Source organism: Ranitomeya imitator, chromosome 1 (assembly GCF_032444005.1).
Source record: "Ranitomeya imitator isolate aRanImi1 chromosome 1, aRanImi1.pri, whole genome shotgun sequence".
Taxonomy (NCBI): Eukaryota; Metazoa; Chordata; class Amphibia; order Anura; family Dendrobatidae; genus Ranitomeya; species Ranitomeya imitator.
In genome coordinates, this window is record NC_091282.1 from 881,299,322 (window position 1) to 881,318,759 (window position 19,438).

Sequence of the window (19,438 nt, forward strand, 5' to 3'; positions counted from 1 at the left end):
CGTCCCGTCTGTATAGGAAGGTCCCTCTTTTTCATCTCTCAGATCCCGCGATCCTCTCACGGTGGGTGCCAACGCTCTGGCCATTCATTGGTCGCAGTTCGTGCTTCCCTATCGGTTCCCCCCTCTTCCTCTTGTTCCCAAACTATTGAAGATTAAAGTGGAGTGGGTAACGGTCATCCTTATCGCTCCGGATTGTCCCAGGAGGTCTTGGTTCACGGAGATCGTCAACTTTCTCGCGGACGCTCCCTGGAGGCTTCCAGACAGATCCGGTCTGCTGTGTCAAGATAGAGTGATTCACACCATGATCCAGGCTCGGGAGTCTTCGCCTTCCAGGATTTACTGTCGAACATGGACGGCCTATTTTCGTTAGTGCGAGTCCAATCATGTTCCATCTATGCCCTTTTTTCTTCCCTCTATTTTGGCCTTCCTTCAGGCAGGATTGGATGCAGGCCTTGTCCTTAGTTCTCTAAAGGGCCACGTTTCTGCGCTCTCCATCCTCTTTCAGAAGACCTTATCCTCTCGGCCACAGCTCAAGACCTTCCTTCAGGGAGTAGCCCATGTTGTCCCTCCGTACAGGGCTCCTGTGGATTCACGGGATCTTAATCTTGTGCTGGAGGTTCTGAGGGGTCCCCCCTTTGAGCCTCTCAGGGAGGTTCCCTGTCAGTTCTATCTTGGAAGGTGCTTTTCTTGGCCATCACCTCTATCCGGCGCCTTTCTGAGTTGCCGGCCTTTTCTTGCCGACCTCCTTTCTTGGTCATGCACCAGAACAGGGTGGTCCTGAGTGCTCCGCTTTCCTTCCTTCCTAAGGTGATTTCCACCTTCCACCTCAACGAGGACATCATCCTGCCTTCCTTGTCCAGCTCCGATTCATCCTATGGAGCGATCGTTGAACAAGCTAGACCTCGCCAGAGCGGTGAGGGTCTACCTGGCTACAATGACTTCCTTGCGGAAGACGGACTCTTTCTTTTCGTCATTCCTGATGGCATGCGTAGAGGCCTGCCGGCTTCCAAGGCGACTATTGCTCGCTGGATCAGAACGGCAATTTTGGAGGCTTACCTGGTCAAGAACCGAGTGCCCCGCCTGGAGTTAGAGCTCACTCTACCCGGGTTAGTCGGCGCCTCCCGGGCGATGCACCACAGGACTTCCGTCCTACAGCTTTGCAAAGCAGCAACCTGGTCTTCCATCCACACATTCGTCAACTTTTACAAAGTCCATACCTATGCTTCGGCGGACGCCAGCCTAGGCAGAAGGATCTTGCAGGCGACAGTGGTCAGTCCTCTGACCTGATGGAAGTATGTTTTTCCCACCCCAGGGACTGCTTTGGGATGTCCCATGGTTCCTGTGTCCCCCAATGAGGCGATAGAGAAAACAGGATTTTTGATTGCTTACCGTAAAATCTGTTTCTCGGAGCCTTCATTGGGGGACACGGCACCCTTCCATATTAGTCAGTTTCTGTGTTCTATTACTGTTTTCATGATTGCAGTTCTCATGTTTGTGGTTATGTTATTTCAACCTTATTGTTTTTCTCCTACTGCTTTCTCACTAACTGAAGTTCTTAATGCCAGTCGGTGGGGTGTACACTGCAGAGGAGGAGCTAACTTTTTTTTGTGCATAGTGTCAGCCTCCTAGTGGCAGCAGCATACACCCATGGTTCCTGTGTCCCCCAATGAAGGCTCCGAGAAACAGATTTTACGGTAAGCAACCAAAAATCCGGTTATTCTCACCTTCCGGCATCCCACGAAGCGTTACCGATGCTCCCGGCAGCTCCCGTTCCCAGTAATGCATTGCTAAATGACCCGATGACGTCGATGTCTCGCGAGACCGTACGTCATCAGAGGTCATTGCACGCAAGGCATTACTGGGAACGCCAGCTGCCGGGAGCATCGGTAACGCTGCGCGGGACGCCGGAAGGTAAGAAAATTGCGTTTTTTTGTTTGTTTTTTTTTTATTATTTTTATTTTTTTTTTAACCTGGGTTGTGTTGTGTATGCGTTTTCACAGCGGAAAACCGCTGCAAAGACGCATACACAACAGGTGCACATAGCCTAGACGGGTCCATCAGAAAAATGGGCCCAGTGCACCCGTTTTTTACAATCTGCACAGGATCCGTCTTTTCAACATTTTGACAGATGCTGTGCAGATTGTAAAAACGAAAGTGTGAAAGAGGTCTAACAGGGTTGGTGGTCCTGTGCTGGACAACCTCTTTTAAGCCTTCTTCTCACACAGACTTAATTTCGGTGAGATGCCAGCACTTCCTGGAATTGACAGAAAAACGACTAGCACATCCAAACTAGTGTGAATAGGTGCATACCAGGAGCAGCTACCTCCATATACAATATACAAAGAACAAAATTGTATATTGTATATGGAGGTATCTGCTCCTGGTATGCACCTATTCACACTAGTTTGGATGTGCCAGTCGTTTTTCTGTCATTTCTATGTTAGCTTCCTGACTGCGCACTCCTCCCTTCACCATGTGGTGTTTAGTTACATCTAATCACACTTGGTTCCGGCCAACCCATATGTAGGCTTTACTGAGAGAGGTGTCCACATTCACCCAAGCATACAGACATTAGCCTTCGGTAAGTGTTCACATTTGGACAGGGAGGTCAGGGACCCATCATATTAATGAGACCACCTTGACAATGGTTGATGGGCTCTCACTATTTGGCCAAATTCTGTGCAAAGCGTCTCACAAATTTTTCCTAGTGTTCAAAAAGCCATTTTGCTATTCATATTTCATGTATTTCATATTTGACATGCTTTAGCACTTCCTGGAGACTGTCATATTTTACATGTCTCTGCCACTTACCTGTAGTTCGTACTGCATCTACACAGCTGGCTTGTGAAGGAACAGTGTGCCTCCAGTATGGCCACCCCCAGGAATGTTACTCATGCTGCATCAAGGAACTTTTAAACCAAGTCTGTGTCATTTGTAATACACAGAAAATTAAAGAAAAATCAATCTTCTAGACCTTACCGTAATGATATTATTGTGTTGTCACCATGCTTCTTAGAAAATGAAGTCTTGTGAGAGCCTGGAAGGCTGCTTCCATGTTGTTAAACTACTAAGCAGGAAACCCAGATGCTGGTCGCAGTGTGTGGAACTCGCAAGATTAAAGTTCGAAAAGTATTTTGATCACAAGGTCAGTAAAACCATTCCAGTCACCAGGATTACCTTGGTCACAACTTTGGCTAGTCTTTAGGATGGGTTCACACGAGCATATGCAAAATCATCTGTTTAACTTTCAGAAAAAAATGGCGATTTGTCGTCCCTATGACATGTCTTTTGTCTCTGTTTTTTACCCACTTTTTTCAGTTTGCATACGAATTCTATAAAGGTCGGCACTCTACTCATTAAATAAATTCTTTATTGAAATTCCATGTGCAAAGCTGACATTAAAAATTGTCAGACCAGCTGACGTGTTTCGGAATTCAATTCCTTAATGGCAGATTAAGATAATCAATTCTATGATTAAGGCATTGCTAAACAAAAAAAATGCAAAGCACAATCTGGTCTTATCCAAGTAAATTGGTGAGGACAGAACCGCTATAAATTCACCTGATAAGGCTGTGTGAGACACAACCACTGATGAGGCGCACAATGTCAGCTCCTGCAATATCCAAAGATACCAGGGTAGAGTGGCTTTATGATATGTGCTAATGACTGAAACATGATCCAAGGGATATCATGAAACAGTGGCTTAATGTCAACGCGTTTCAGAGTCTATCTGACTCCTTCCTCAGGACAACCATAAACGAGGAAGGAGTCGGATGAACTCTAAAACGTGTTGACATTAAACCACTGCTTCATGATATGACTTGGATTGTGTTTAAATCGGCAGCGCATATCATAAATCCACTATAGAACTAATAAGGGAAAGGGGAAATGTGAGTAAAACTTAATTTTTATTTAATTGTTTTAATATAATTGAATTTATAAAAGAATTAATATACATCTAATTTAAAGATGTATTTTGGTTCACAATTAATGGTGTTGTTATATTATATTCACCACTGTCGCCCAATCATTTCCGATAGAATTCCTGCTGATCTAATATAATACTCTGCAATTCCTTCAGTATTTGCTTTGTGTCTCTGGTATAGGAGGGAAGGTGGTGTACATATCCTCCTAATTCCTGATCCAGCCATTGACTGGCTTTCTCTGTCAGGTTCCCTATACTAGAGACAACATCCTTTTGGACCCTGGGGAGCATGTAGAATGTTGCCACAATTTGGATTTTTAATACTCAAGACTTCTTAAGGGATCATATTAATAGCATTGTACATTGTGATAAAGATTAACATGCCAGTAGGGAACAGAAAAAAACTTTTGCTCGTACCCCTACCCCTATCGCTAAACATTTTAAGAACGTACATGGTTTACTTTGGAAAGAATTTACAGGATGGGCTATGTACCAGCAGAAACTGGATATTAGTGGTGGAGATTTAGATACAGTACTCCTCAGAAAAGAGTGAGTGGATATTCAGGATGAATTCTGGTTATCCTCACGGTTTAAATTAAAATTTCAATTTTGGTTGCTTCCTGTAGGAATGATCTGTGGCACAGTAGAACTCTCCTGTTTTCCTTCTTTTTTTCTTTTTCACCCATTTTTTCCTTTCTCTTATATATGAGACTTAATACTCAGATTATTATAATGGAATACTATTAGTGATGAGCGAATATACTCGTTACCCGAGATTTCTCGAGCACCCTCGGGGGTCCTCCGAGTATTTTTTAGTGCTCGGAGATTTAGTTTTTGTTGCCGCAGCTGAATGATTTACATCTGATAGCCAGCATAAGTTCATGAGGGGGTTGCTAGGGAATCCCCACATGTAATCAAGCTAACAGATGTAAATCATTCAGCTGCGGCGAGAAAAGCTAAATCTCCGAGCACTAAAAAAATAATCCCGAGGTCACCCGAGTGTGCTCGAGTAACGAGTATATTCGCTCATCACTAAATACTATGAATCACTTACAAATTATGATGAATTAATATAGGGGTCTGTATTAAAAAAAAAAAAATATATATATATATATATATATATATATATATATATATATATATATATATATATATATATATATATTGTTGGATAGCTTCATAAGAGCTTCTTGACTTATGATAACTTTATTATCTTACCCCCTTTAGAATAAAATCATTCCAATGGATTTATAGAAATAATTTAGTGAAAGTCTTTATACATACACACAGCAATTAATAGAGGAATAGTCCCCTTCAAGGATATTACCTTATACTGCTCATTTTTGGGGATTGCAACCAACAATTGCTGTTTAATTTAAAATGTTGGAGCTGATGAGCAGCTAAATTAATTTGGGCAATTTGGATATATTATATTAGCTTTAAACCTCCATTATGTGTATTTTAACTACCGTATTTTTTGGATTATAAGACGCACTTTTGTTCCCCCAAATTTTGGGGGAAAGTGGGGGGTGCGTCTTATAATCCGAATCTGTGTGCTGTGCTGTAGAGGAGGGGGAGCAGCTCTGGAGTGGTGTCAGGGGGCTGGGGTGGGCTGCCTGCCTGCTGCAGAGACAGCAGGAGGTCCTGTGCTCCTGCTCATTAGCCTCATGTAATATTCACTGCACCTGCTGTCCATCACCTCGGTGCTGAAGCTGCAGGAGTTGATTTACAGGGGAGCAGCGAATATTAAATGTGCCTGCATCCCCCCCCCCCATCATGGATATGGCCCCCATGACTCTTATATGCCCCCCCGTGCTGCTGGTAGGCACATGATAAAATAACAAACATTTAACTCACCTTCCAGTGATGGCTTCGTGCTCACAGCTCCTCGGTTGTGCTTCCTATGTCTGTGCTCAGTGTGCAGACATCCGATCATGTGATCAGCACAGTGATGACATCCGGTGTGTGCTCAGGTCACATGATCCGATGCCTCAGAAACAGGAAGCACAACCGAGGAGCTGTGAGCACGGACCCATCATCGGAAGGTGAGTTAAGTGTTTGTTATTTTATCATGTGCCTGCCGGGGGGGGGGGCGGGGGAGGGGGAAAGGGCAGCCAGCAGCACAGGGGGGGACATGTGTCCGCCAGCAGCACAAGGTGGGGGGGGGGGCATGTGTCTGCCAGCAGCACAGGGGGGGCATGTGTCTGCCAGCGGCACGGGGGGGGCATGTGTCTGCCAGCGGCACGGGGGGGGGAGATGTGTCTGCCAGCGGCACGGGGGGAGGGCATGTGTCTGCCAGCGGCACAGGGGGGCATGTGTCTGCCAGCGGCACAGGGGGGCATGTGTCTGCCAGCAGCACAGGGGGTATATAGTGACCGGGGGGGCATGTCCCTGCCAGCACAGGGGGGGGCATGTCCCGGGGGGGGGCATGTCCCTGCCAGCAGCACGTGCTGACCGGGGGGGCATGTGCCTTCCAGCAGTACAGGGGGGCATATAGCGACCCAGGGAGCATGTGTCTGCCAGCAGCACAGTGGGGCATATAGTGCCCCAGGGGGGGCATGTGTCTGCCAGCAGCACGGGGGCTTGTAGTGACCAGAGGGGCATGTGCCTGACAGCAGCACGGGGGCCATGTGCTTTTATATAGACACCAGGATGATGGACATATGATTTGTAAAACAGACACTGGTATTATAAGACAGACCCCCATTTAACATAAAAAATTATTTTTTTCTTTTTCTTCACCAAATTTGGGGGTGCGTCTTATAAAGGGAAAAATACGGTATATTTGTGGTGCTATTGGCCCATATACTTGTCAATAATGACAGGATGAATAAATAGGCTAGGAATGCGGCCCACCCCTCCCTTAGAAAAAGCTGGCTCTCCCTGCAAGACGCGCGTCAGGGTCGAATGTCCCTATAATTATAAATCTGATCATGGACTGAGCAACCTAATCGGAGAAACTGGCGGATTTCAAAACATCAGTCTCAACAGCAATGCCGTTAAATTTAACTGATAATTCTGGTGGAAGAGCGGACCCTGCTAGAGAAGGTCTGGAAGGTCCAGGAGTTTCCATGGAGTGTCCACGGGGAGGTTGATTACTTCTGAGTACCAGGGTCTTCTGGGCCAGTCTTGAGTGATGAGACTGACAGGCACTCTCTGTCAGTCAGTGACCGATTGCTAGCGGATCATGTGATCTGGAGACTAACAGAGGAACCTTATGATTTAGTCTGAACGCCATCAGGTCGATGTCAGGAGTTCTCCTTCGTAGACAAATTTTGTGGAAGACTAACGGGTTGAGGGACCATTCACCGGCGGCAAGACCCTCTCGGCTAAGGAAATTGGTGGCCCAGTTTTCCACTCCTGGGATGTGTAGAGCCGAGATCGATTATTCTTCTCTGGGCATAAAAGAATCTGCGTCACTTCTGACAATATTGCTCGACTTCTTCGGGTTCCTCCTTGGTGGTTTATGTATGCCACTGCCATGGCATTGTCTGTTTGGGCCCAAATCGGATGGTTGAGGAGAAGATCCTGCCAGTGAACTATAGCAAGGAAAATGGCCCTCAGCTCCAGAATGTTGGAGAAGAGATGATCCCTGGGTGGTCCAACGATGCTGGACTGACAAACGAGAAGACTGGCATCTGTTGTAACTATCTTCCAACAAGGTGTCTGAAAAGATCTCCCTCGATGGGCTAGGTGAGATTGAGTCCACTATTCCAGGGACTTCTTTATCTGTGGAGGGAGCGTGATTAGTCGATCCTAAGAGTGAGTCGAGCTTAGAGATCTGTTGGGAGTCTAAATCATAATCTCAACAGATTGAGGTTCTGACTCCAGCAGAGCTGGTGCCTTGGAGAGGAGGGATGGGGAGAGAAATGGCATCCTGGAGGATAATGATGATCTAGACAAGGAGATATTGCGGGCACGCTTTTTAGAACCCTTGGAGTGCCTGCGTGGTGTAACCTTTTGGGATTGAGGGGCCGCGGGGTCCGGAACACCAAGGAAAGCGATCAGGGGACCCGTGGTGGAGGCAAGACTGGACAGTTGTTCTAAGATCGAAACCAGGGTCTTGGTAAGGTCTCCTACTGAATGGGAGAGAGATGCAGCCGTCTCAGGGTGGGGTGCACACTCGTCACGGGCAGTGGGGGGCTCCTTTGGTGGCATATTAGATGGATTTCAGTTCTGGAATACGGACAAGGTCTGACCAGAGGGACCAGTCCGCCTATCCTCAGTGCAGATGCCCTGAACACACTTGATGTGTTAGGCGATAGGGTCCTGCTGGATGGACCAGAGAGACAACAGTAGAGGCGCAATTCCACACTGTGCTCTCAGCCTTTGGGGGGAGAACAAAGTATGATATGATATGATATGATATGATACACTTTATTGATCCCGTGGGAAATTATGGTATCACAGCAGCACAACTTAAATCATAAAAATCATAAAGGAATTCCATAGTTGACATGACAGTTTGTTGACAGAAGAACATTATACATTAGAATAGGTCATACACAACAAGTGAACTGAAATGTAGAGAAATAAGTAGACATTCACCTTGGTGGTTTAACCCTAATGTTATTGTTGTACATTCCCATGGCAGTTGGCACAAACGATTTCCTATATTTTTCCTTCTTACACCTCAGAAGTATTAGCCGGTTGCTGAAGGTGCTCTTCTGTCTCATGAATAGCTCATATAGTGGATGTGCATTATTGTTCATAATTGTCATACACTTTCTCAGAGTTCTTTTCTCCACTACCTCCCCAAAAGAGTCCAGATTGTAGCCCACAGCAGAACTTGCCTTCTTAATAATCTTATTCAGCTTATTAGCATCAGAGGCCCGCACACTACTACCCCAGCACGTGATTGCAAAAAAGATGGCACTTGCCACCACAGATTGGTAGAACATTTCTAACATTTTGCTACACACATTAAAAGACCTCAGTTTCCTTAGGAAATACAGTCTGCTCATCCCCTTCTTGTAGACGTGATGAATTAAACACTGTTGTCCAAATCACAATCTGAACCTGCAAAAAATGAAAATCTAATATATAAAGCTGAATGTGTGTGTGTGTGTGTATGTATGTATGTATGTATGTATGTCCGGGATTGGCATCTGCACTGTCGCAGCTACAGCCACAAAATTTTGCACAGTCACACGTCTGGACCCCGAGAGCGTCATAGGCTATGTTGTGAGGTGAAATTTTAACCCCGCGCTTTCCAATTCACCAAACAATTTTGCCCCTATCTACATAATGGGGAAAAGTGAAAGGAAAAGTGTTGGAGGCAAATTGACAGCTGCAAGATGTGAACAAGGGGGGCTTAAAGAATGAGAGCGATGGCGCCAAAGAGTATATACCGTACAGTTGCTAAGGTGGGGCCCCGACATGGGATACTCACCACACACGGGAATATGAACACACACACAAAATGCGCCACACACTACCACGTGCTTGAACACATATTACCCTCAGCACACATTTCACCACAAATACACCAACCTCACCACATAAAAGTCGAAACACAAAAGTCGCCACTCAAAACTCGCCACACGCAAAACTCGCCACATGCAAAAACTAGGCTCACGCAAAACTCGCCACAAGTGCAAAACTCACCTCATGGAAAACTCGCCACACGCAAAACTTGCACACGCGGAAAAATTGGCACATGCACAAAAGTTGCCTCACACAAAACTTGCACATACTCAAAAGGCACCACACATAAAACTCACCACGCGCAAAACTCGCCATGCGCAAAACTTGCTGCACACAACTTGCTACACTAACCTGTCACATGCAACTCGACACACAAAAAGTTGCTACACGCATGTTGCCACACAAAACTCATCTCACAAAAGTCGCTACATGCATGTCGCCACACGCAACTCAACACACACAACTTGACAAACGAAACTCGCCCTAAAACACACACAAGTCTGGTATTATCCTTCAAAAATAAAAATCTGATTAATAAGCAGACAAACTACAAGAGCAACAAATGTACCATATAGGAAATACGGCAGCTGTCAGTCACATGACCTGTCTATTATGTGTATGTGTGAGCTAATATACAGTGGGGCAAAAAAGTATTTAGTCAGTCAGCAATAGTGCAAGTTCCACCACTTAAAAAGATGAGAGGCGTCTGTAATTTACATCATAGGTAGACCTCAACTATGGGAGACAAACTGAGAAAAAAAATCCAGAAAATCACAGTCTGTTTTTTTAACAATTTATTTGCATATATGGTGAAAAATAAGTATTTGGTCAGAAACAAACAATCAAGATTTCTGGCTCTCACAGACCTGTAACTTCTTCTTTAAGAGTCTCCTCTTTCCTCCACTCATTACCTGTAGTAATGGCACCTGTTTAAACTTGTTATCAGTATAAAAAGACACCTGTACACACCCTCAAACAGTCTGACTCCAAACTCCACTATGGTGAAGACCAAAGAGCTGTCAAAGGACACCAGAAACAAAATTGTAGCCCTGCACCAGGCTGGGAAGACTGAATCTGCAATAGCCAACCAGCTTGGAGTGAAGAAATCAACAGTGGGAGCAATAATTAGAAAATGGAAGACATACAAGACCACTGATAATCTCCCTCGATCTGGGGCTCCACGCAAAATCCCACCCCGTGGGGTCAGAATGATCGCAAGAACGGTGAGCAAAAATCCCAGAACCACGCGGGGGGACCTAGTGAATGAACTGCAGAGAGCTGGGACCAATGTAACAAGGCCTACCATAAGTAACACACTACGCCACCATGGACACAGATCCTGCAGTGCCAGACGTGTCACACTGCTTAAGCCAGTACATGTCCGGGCCCATCTGAAGTTTGCTAGAGAGCATTTGGATGATCCAGAGGAGTTTTGGGAGAATGTCCTATGGTCTGATGAAACCAAACTGGAACTGTTTGGTAGAAACACAACTTGTCGTGTTTAGAGGAAAAAGAATACTGAGTTGCATCCATCAAACACCATACCTACTGTAAAGCATGGTGGTGGAAACATCATGCTTTGGGGCTGTTTCTCTGCAAAGGGGCCAGGACGACTGATCCGGGTACATGAAAGTATGAATGGGGCCATGTATCGTGAGATTTTGAGTGCAGACCTCCTTCCATCAGTAAGGGCATTGAAGATGAAACGTGGCTGGGTCTTTCAACATGACAATGATCCAAAGCACACCGCCAGGGCAACGAAGGAGTGGCTTCGTAAGAAGCATTTCAAGGTCCTGGAGTGGCCTAGCCAGTCTCCAGATCTCAACCCTATAGAAAACCTTTGGAGGGAGGTGAAAGTCCGTGTTGCCAAGCGAAAAGCCAAAAACATCACTGCTCTAGAGGAGATCTGCATAGAGGAATGGGCCAACATACCAACAACAGTGTGTGGCAACCTTGTGAAGACTTACAGAAAACGTTTGACCTCTGTCATTGCCGACAAAGGATATATTACAAAGTATTGAGATGAAATTTTGTTTCTGACCAAATACTTATTTTCCACCATAATATGCAAATAAATTGTTAAAAAAACAGACAATGTGATTTTCTGGATTTTTTTTTCTCAGTTTGTCTCCCATAGTTGAGGTCTACCTATGATGTAAATTACAGACGCCTCTCATCTTTTTAAGTGGTGGAACTTGCACTATTGCTGACTGACTAAATACTTTTTTGCCCCACTGTATACTGCCAGGAGGGAGGGCTTCCTGTTGGCTGGGGATTTATCAGGCTGCCAATTTAGCTTACAAATACTGAGGTAAAAATACTGAGCAAATAACGTGTGAATGAGGTCTAATACAGGAGGAGATGACACACAGGTATATACTATATACAGGGGAGATGACACACAGATGTATACTATATACAGGAGAGATGACACACACGTATATACAATATACAGGAGCAGATGACCTACAGGTATATACTATATACAGGAGGAAATGACATACAGGTATATGCTATATATAGAAGATGACATACAGGTATATACAATATACAGGAGGAGATGACACACAGATATATACTATATACAGGGGAGATGACACACAGGTATATACTATATACAGGAGGAGATGACATACAGGTATATACTATATATAGAAGGAGATGACATACAGGTATATACTATATATAGGAGGAGATGACATACAGGTATATACTATATACAGGGGAGATGACACACAGCAGGTATATACTATATACAGGGGAGATGACATACAGGTATATACTATATACAGGAGATGACATACAGGTGTATACTATATATAAGGGAGATGACAAACATGTATATACTGAGGTGAAAATGAGAGGTGTGAGGTGAAAATGAAAAGGTGTGAGTGCAAAATGAGAGGAGTGAGGGAAAATAGTGTAGTGATCGGAAAATGACAGATGTGAGGTCGAAATGACAAGTGTTAGGGGGGAATGAGAGGAGTGAGGGAGAAAATGAGAGGTGTGAGGGAGAAAATGAAAGATGTGATTGGGAAAATGAGAGGCGTGATGGGAAAATAAGAGAAGTGAGGTGCTATAACTAACCATGGATATTTACTTTGCCCAGGCAACGCCGGGCTCTTCAGCTAGTCATTAATAAAAAAACAATAAAAATAAGGTAGAAATGGGGTGAAGCCTTGTGTCCACCTCCTACTGACACTAAACTAAAACTGATTATCTCTCTGCCAGTCAGTGGGTATATAATGCTAGAGGAGCTAACCTTTTTTTTTTTGCATAGTGTCAGCCTCCTAGTGGCAGCAGCATATGCCCAAGGTTCCTGTGTCCCCCAATGAAGCGATAGAGAAATCTCCTTTATCATTGTTTCCCTATGCACATTGAGGCAATCTGGGACTTGTGATATCTAGCTGAGATAAAGAACACCGCCGTGTTTTTAATCTAAATATATTTGTACATTTTCTAAGAAGTTGGAACCATCTTTTCGATTTTTTTTTTTTTTTTTTTTTCCTGTATGTTATCCATGTATATAGTAGTGGAACACTGCAGCTCCGTCACACTGTCTAGTGGACCATTCCACGTGCTGCAGCTCAGCTCCTAGAACCAAGGAGGCTAGGTCATCAGTATCATAGTAGAAAACCCATTTAAAATCTGTACTTTTAGCCATCCAGTTCTGTACCTTATGGTGTTCTGCTGGTGTCCTTATTTGAATAGGTCATAGCGATTTAGTTTCACATTAAATGAAAAGTTCTTATGTTTTATACTGTTTTTGCATATTAAAGCATCTTTAAGTCTTATTCAATATTTTTGTTATCCTAGGCTCAGCAGTTATTGCATTCATTCCCTCTTGACACCCGGTTAAAAGATGGCAGTAAGTACCTGCTGATATTAATAATGATCTGTACTGTTGCTTTTATGTTGTCATTTTCTACAATTTTAAAAGGGTCTACTTTGTGAGTTATACAATGTGTAAATGTGATTTAAACATTAAAATAGGCAACTACATTAACAGATTTTTGTAGAAGTCCTGCAAGGTTTGTGAAACCCTGCCCCCCTTCCAACAACACCGCAGTCCTTCTATAATATGGCTGCCAGATGGAGGGACATCTAATGGCAACCTACAATGAACCTCTGTGCATGCTCAGGTCTTGTAAGTGACACATCCTTGCTGACCGATTTCCTTTAAGTTGTGGGACAGAGATCTTGTGACATGTCCCTCCATCTGCAATATCATTCTGGACAGAACAACACAATGCCTGGGAAAAAGAGTATGGAAATCTGGCCGCGTGGCCTCACAGATTGCGACAAACACTAATTTTAGTCAATTGCTTATTTTAATATTTTAGACACATCTGTGTATACAGATTAAATCCTTCCCAACGTAGGTCGTACGTATTTGTGCAACACTGAGTGTAGGCGCTCAGAACAGACTTAGGTGCTAGCTCCAATCGCTTCTGTTTAACCCCTTCCCGACCCATGACGCCACGTAGGCGTCATGAAAGTCGGTGCCATTCCGACCCATGACGCCTATGCGGCGTCATGGAAAGATCGCGTCCCTGCAGATCGGGTGAAAGGGTTAACTCCCATTTCACCCGATCTGCAGGGACAGGGGGAGTGGTAGTTTAGCCCAGGGGGGGTGGCTTCACCCCCTCGTGGCTACGATCGCTCTGATTGGCTGTTGAAAGTGAAACTGCCAATCAGAGCGATTTGTAATATTTCACCCATTATAACGGGTGAAATATTACAATCCAGCCATGGCCGATGCTGAAATATCATCGGCCATGGCTGGAAATACTAGTGTGCCCCCACCCCACCCCTCCGATCGCCCCCCCACCTCCCCGATCTGGCCGGTACACTGCTCCGGCTCCCCTCCGTCCAGTGCTCCGCTCCCCCCCGTGCTCGTGTCCGCTCCCCCCGTGCTCCAATCACCCCCCCGTGCTCCAATCACCCCCCCTGCACTCCGATCCACCCCCCCCCGTGCTCCGTTCCACCCCCCGTGCTCCATTCCAGCCCCCCCGTGCTCCGTTCCACGCCCCCCGCGCTCCGTTCCACCCCTCCCGCGCTCCGATTCCCCCCCCCGTGCTCCGATCCCCCCCCCGTGGTCCCCCCCCACCCTATCATACTTACCGATCCAGCCGTGGTCCCGTCCGTCTTCTCCCGGGCGCCGCCATCTTCCAAAATGGCGGACGCATGCGCAGTGCGCCCGCCGAATCTGCCGGCCGGCAGATTCGTTCCAAAGTGCATTTTGATCACTGAGATATAATCTATCTCAGTGATCAAAATAAAAAAAATAATAAATGACCCCCCCCCCCTTTGTCACCCCCATAGGTAGGGACAATAAAAAAATAAAGAATTTTTTTTTTTTCCACTAATGTTAGAATAGGGTTAGGGTTAGGGGTAGGGTTAGGGTTAGGGGTAGGGTTAGGGTTAAGGTTAGGGGTAGGGTTAGGGCTAGGGTTAGGGCTAGGGTTAGGGTTAGGAATGTGCACACGTATTCTGGTCCTCTGCGGATTTTTCCGCTGCGGATTTGATAAATCCGCAGTGCTAAACCGCTGCGGATTTATGGCGGATTTACCGCTTTTTTTCTGCGCATTTCACTGCGGTTTTACAATTGCGATTTTCTATTGGAGCAGTTGTAAAACCGCTGCGGAATCCGCACAAAGAAGTGACATGCTGCGGAATGTAAACCGCTGCGTTTCCGTGCAGTTTTTCCGCAGCATGTGTACAGCGATTTTTGTTTCCCATAGGTTTACATTGAACTGTACACTCATGGGAAACTGCTGCGGATCCGCAGCGTTTTCCGCAGCATGTGCACATACCTTTAGAATTAGGCTATGTGCACACGGTGCGGATTTGGCTGCGGATTCGCAGCAGTGTTCCATCAGGTTTACAGTACCATGTAAACATATGAAAAATCAAATCCGCTGTGCCCATGGTGCGGAAAATACCGCGCGGGAACGCTGTGTTGTATTTTCCGCAGCATGTCAATTCTTTGTGCGGATTCCGCAGCGTTTTACACCTGTTCCTCAATAGGAATCCGCAGGTGAAATCCGCACAAAAAACACTGGAAATCCGCGGAAAATCCGCAGGTAAAACGCAGTGCCTTTTACCCGCAGATTTTTCAAAAATGGTGCGGAAATATCTCACACGAATCCGCAACGTGGGCACATAGCCTTAGGGTTAGGGTTGGAATTAGGGTTGTGATTAGGGTTAGGGGTGTGTTGGGGTTAGTGTTGTGGTTAGGGGTGTGTTGGGGTTAGGGTTGTGATTAGGATTATGGCTACAGTTGGGATTAGGGTTAGGGGTGTGTTGGGGTTAGTGTTGGAGTTAGAATTGAGGGGTTACCACTGTTTAGGCACATCAGGGGTCTCCAAACGCAACATGGCGCCACCATTGATTCCAGCCAATCTCGTATTCAAAAAGTCAAATGGTGCTCCCTCACTTCCGAGCCCTGACGTGTGCCCAAACAGTGGTTTACCCCCACATATGGGGTACCAGCATACTCAGGACAAACTGCGCAACAATTACTGGGGTCCAATTTCTCCTGTTACCCTTGTGAATCTAAAAAAATGCTTGCTAAAACATAATTTTTGAGGAAAGAAAAATGATTTTTTATTTTCACGGCTCTGCGTTGTAAACGTCTGTGAAGCACTTGGGGGTTCAAAGTGCTCACCACATATCTAGATAAGTTCCTTGGGGGGTCTAGTTTCTAAAATGGGGTCACTTGTGGGGGGTCTCTACTGTTTAGGCACACCAGGGGCTCTGCAAACGCAACGTGACACCCGCAGACCATTCCATCAAAGTCTGCATTTCAAAAGTCACTACTTCCCTTCTGAGCCCCGACGTGTGCCCAAACAGTGGTTTACCCCCACATATGGGGTATCAGCGTACTCAGGAGAAACTGCACAACAACTTTTGGGGTCCAATTTCTCCTGTAACCCTTGGGAAAATAAAAAATTCTGGGCTAAATAATTATTTTTGAGGAAAGAAAACGTATTTATTATTTTCACGGCTCTGCATTATAAACTTCTATGAAGCACTTGGGGGTTCAAAGTGCTCACCACACATCTAGATAAGTTCCTTTCAGGGTCTAGTTTCCAAAATGGGGTCACTTGTGGGGGGTTTCTACTGTTTAGGCACATCAGGGGCTCTGCAAACGCAACGTGACGCCCGCAGAGCATTCCATCAAAGTCTGCATTTCAAAACGTCACTACTTCAATTCCAAGCCCCGGCATGTGCCCAAACAGTAGTTTACCCCCACATATGGGGTATCACCGTACTCAGGAGAAACTGGACAACAAATATTGGGGTCAAATTTCTCCTGTTACCCTTGGGAAAATTAAAAAATTCTGGGCTAAATAATTATTTTTGAGGAAAGAAAACGTATTTATTATTTTCACGGCTCTGCATTATAAACTTCTATGAAGCACTTGGGGGTTCAAAGTGCTCACCACACATCTAGATAAGTTCCTTTGGGGGTCTAGTTTCCAAAATGGGGTCACTTGTGGGGGGTTTCTACTGTTAAGCCACATCAGGGGCTCTGCAAACGCAACGTGACGCCCACAGAGCATTCCATCAAAGTCTGCATTTCAAAACGTCACTACTTCACTTCCGAGCCCCGGCATGTGCCCAAACAGTGATTTACCCCCACATATGGGGTATCAGCGTACTCAGGAGAAACTGGACAACAACTTTTGGGGTCAAATTTCTCCTGTTACCCTTGGGAAAATAAAAAATTGCAGGCTAAAAGATCATTTTTGAGAAAATAATTTTTTTTTTTATTTTCATGGCTCTGCGTTATAAACTTCTGTGAAGCACTTGGGGGTTCAAAGTCCTCACCACACATCTAGATTAGTTCCTTTGGGGGTCTAGTTTCCAAAATGGTGTCATTTCTGGGGGATCTCCAATGTTTAAGCACACAGGGGCTCTCCAAACGTGACATGGTGTCCGCTAATGATTGGAGCTAATTTTCCATTTAAAAAGCCAAATGGCGTGCCATCCCTTCCGAGCCCTGCCGTGCGCCCAAACAGTGGTTTACCCCCACATATGGGGTATCAGCGTACTCAGGACAAACTGGACAACAATATTTGGGGTCCAATTTCTCCCATTATCCTTGGCAAAATAGGAAATTCCAGGCTAAAAAATCATTTTTGAGGAAAGAAAAATTATTTTTTATTTTCATGGCTCTGCGTTATAAACTTCTGTGAAGCACCTGGGGGTTTAAAGTGCTCAATATGCATCTAGATAAGTTCCTTGGGGGGTCTAGTTTCCAAAATGGGGTCACTTGTGGGGGAGCTCCAATGTTTAGGCACACAGGGGGCTCTCCAAACGCGACATGGTGTCCGCTAACAATTGGAGCTAATTTTCCATTCAAAAAGTCAAATGGCGCGCCTTCCCTTCCGAGCCCTGCCGTGTGCCCAAACAGTGGTTTACCCCCACATATGAGGTATCGGCGTACTCGGGAGAAATTGCCCAACAAATTTTATGATCCATTTTATCCTACTGCCCATGTGAAAATGAAAAAATTGAGGCGAAAATAATTTTTTTGTGAAAAAAAAGTACTTTTTCATTTTTACAGATCAATTTGTGAAGCACCTGAGGGTTTAAAGTGCTCACTAGGCATCTAAATAAGTTCCCTGGGGGGTCTAGTTTCCAAAATGGGGTCACTTGTGGGGGAGCGCCAATGTTTAGGCACACAGGAGCTATCCAAACGCGACATGGTGTCCGCTAACGATGGAAATAATTTTTCATTCAAAAAGTCAAATGGCGCTCCTTCCCTTCCGAGCCTTACCATGTGCCCAAACAGTGGTTTACCCCCACATGTGAGGTATTGGTGTACTCAGGAGAAATTGCCCAACACATTTTAGGATCCATTTTATCCTGTTGCCCATGTGAAAATGAAAAAATTGAGGCTAAAAGAATTTTTTTGTGAAAAAAAAGTACTTTTTCATTTTTACGGATCAATTTGTGAAGCACCTGGGGGTTCAAAGTGCTCACTATGCATCTAGATAAGTTCCTTGGGGCGTCTAGTTTCCAAAATGGGGTCACTTGTGGGGGAGCTCCAATTTTTAGGCACACGGGGGCTCTCCAAACGTGACATGGTGTCCGCTAAAGAGTGGAGCCAATTTTTGATTCAAAAAGTCAAATGGCGCTCCTTCCCTTCCAAGCCCTGCCGTGCGCCCAAACAGTGGTTTACCCCCACATATGAGGTATCAGCGTACTCAGGACAAATTGGACAACAACTTTCGTGGTTCAGTTTCTCCTTTTACCATTGGGAAAATAAAAAAATTGTTGCTAAAAGATAATTTTTGTGACTAAAAAGTTAAATGTTCATTTTTTCCTTCCATGTTGCTTCTGCTGCTGTGAAGCACCTGAAGGGTTAATAAACTTCTTGAATGTGGTTTTGAGTACCTTGAGGGGTGCAGTTTTTAGAATGGTGTCACTTTTGGGTATTTTCAGCCATATAGACCCCTCAAACTGACTTCAAATGTGAGGTGGTCCCTAAAAAAAATGGTTTTGTAAATTTCGTTGTAAAAATGACAAATCGCTGGTCAAATTTTAACCCTTATAACTTCCTAACAAAAAAAAATTTTGTTTCCAAAATTGTGCTGATGTAAAGTAAACATGTGGGAAATGTTATTTATTAACTATTTTGTGTCACATATCTCTCTGGTTTAACAGAATAAAAATTCAAAATGTGAAAATTGCGAAATTTTCAAAATTTTCGCCAAATTTCCGTGTTTATCACAAATAAATGCAGAATTTATTGACCTAAATTTACCACTAACATGAAGCCCAATATGTCACGAAAAAACAATCTCAGAACCGCTAGGATCCGTTGAAGCGTTCCTGAGTTATTACCTCATAAAGGGACACTGGTCAGAATTGCAAAAAACGGCAAGGTCTTTAAGGTCAAAATAGGCTGGGTCTTGAAGGGGTTAACTCCGTAAATGCTGCTGTCATTTAAGTGGGGCATCCATTCCAGTCCTCATTAGACCTGGGACTTCATAAATCATGATGATATTTTAGAATGTACTCTATACTGCGGTAATGCAGTATAAGTGCTCAAATTATAGCTGGTTTGAGAGC

General features: G+C 44.8%; 1 protein-coding gene across 4 annotated transcripts in view; it reads left to right on the top strand.

Annotated features, from left to right (window-relative positions):
* Window positions 1–19,438, top strand: part of UBA6 (ubiquitin like modifier activating enzyme 6) — a 152,625-nt gene that overhangs the window by 93,926 nt on the left and 39,261 nt on the right. For all 4 annotated transcript variants that reach the window (XM_069743113.1, XM_069743115.1, XM_069743116.1 and 1 more), the window contains 2 exons: window positions 3,017–3,145; window positions 13,169–13,220. In XM_069743113.1, coding sequence (XP_069599214.1) covers window positions 3,017–3,145; window positions 13,169–13,220 — 181 coding nt within the window. The remainder of the gene's footprint in view (window positions 1–3,016; window positions 3,146–13,168; window positions 13,221–19,438) is intronic.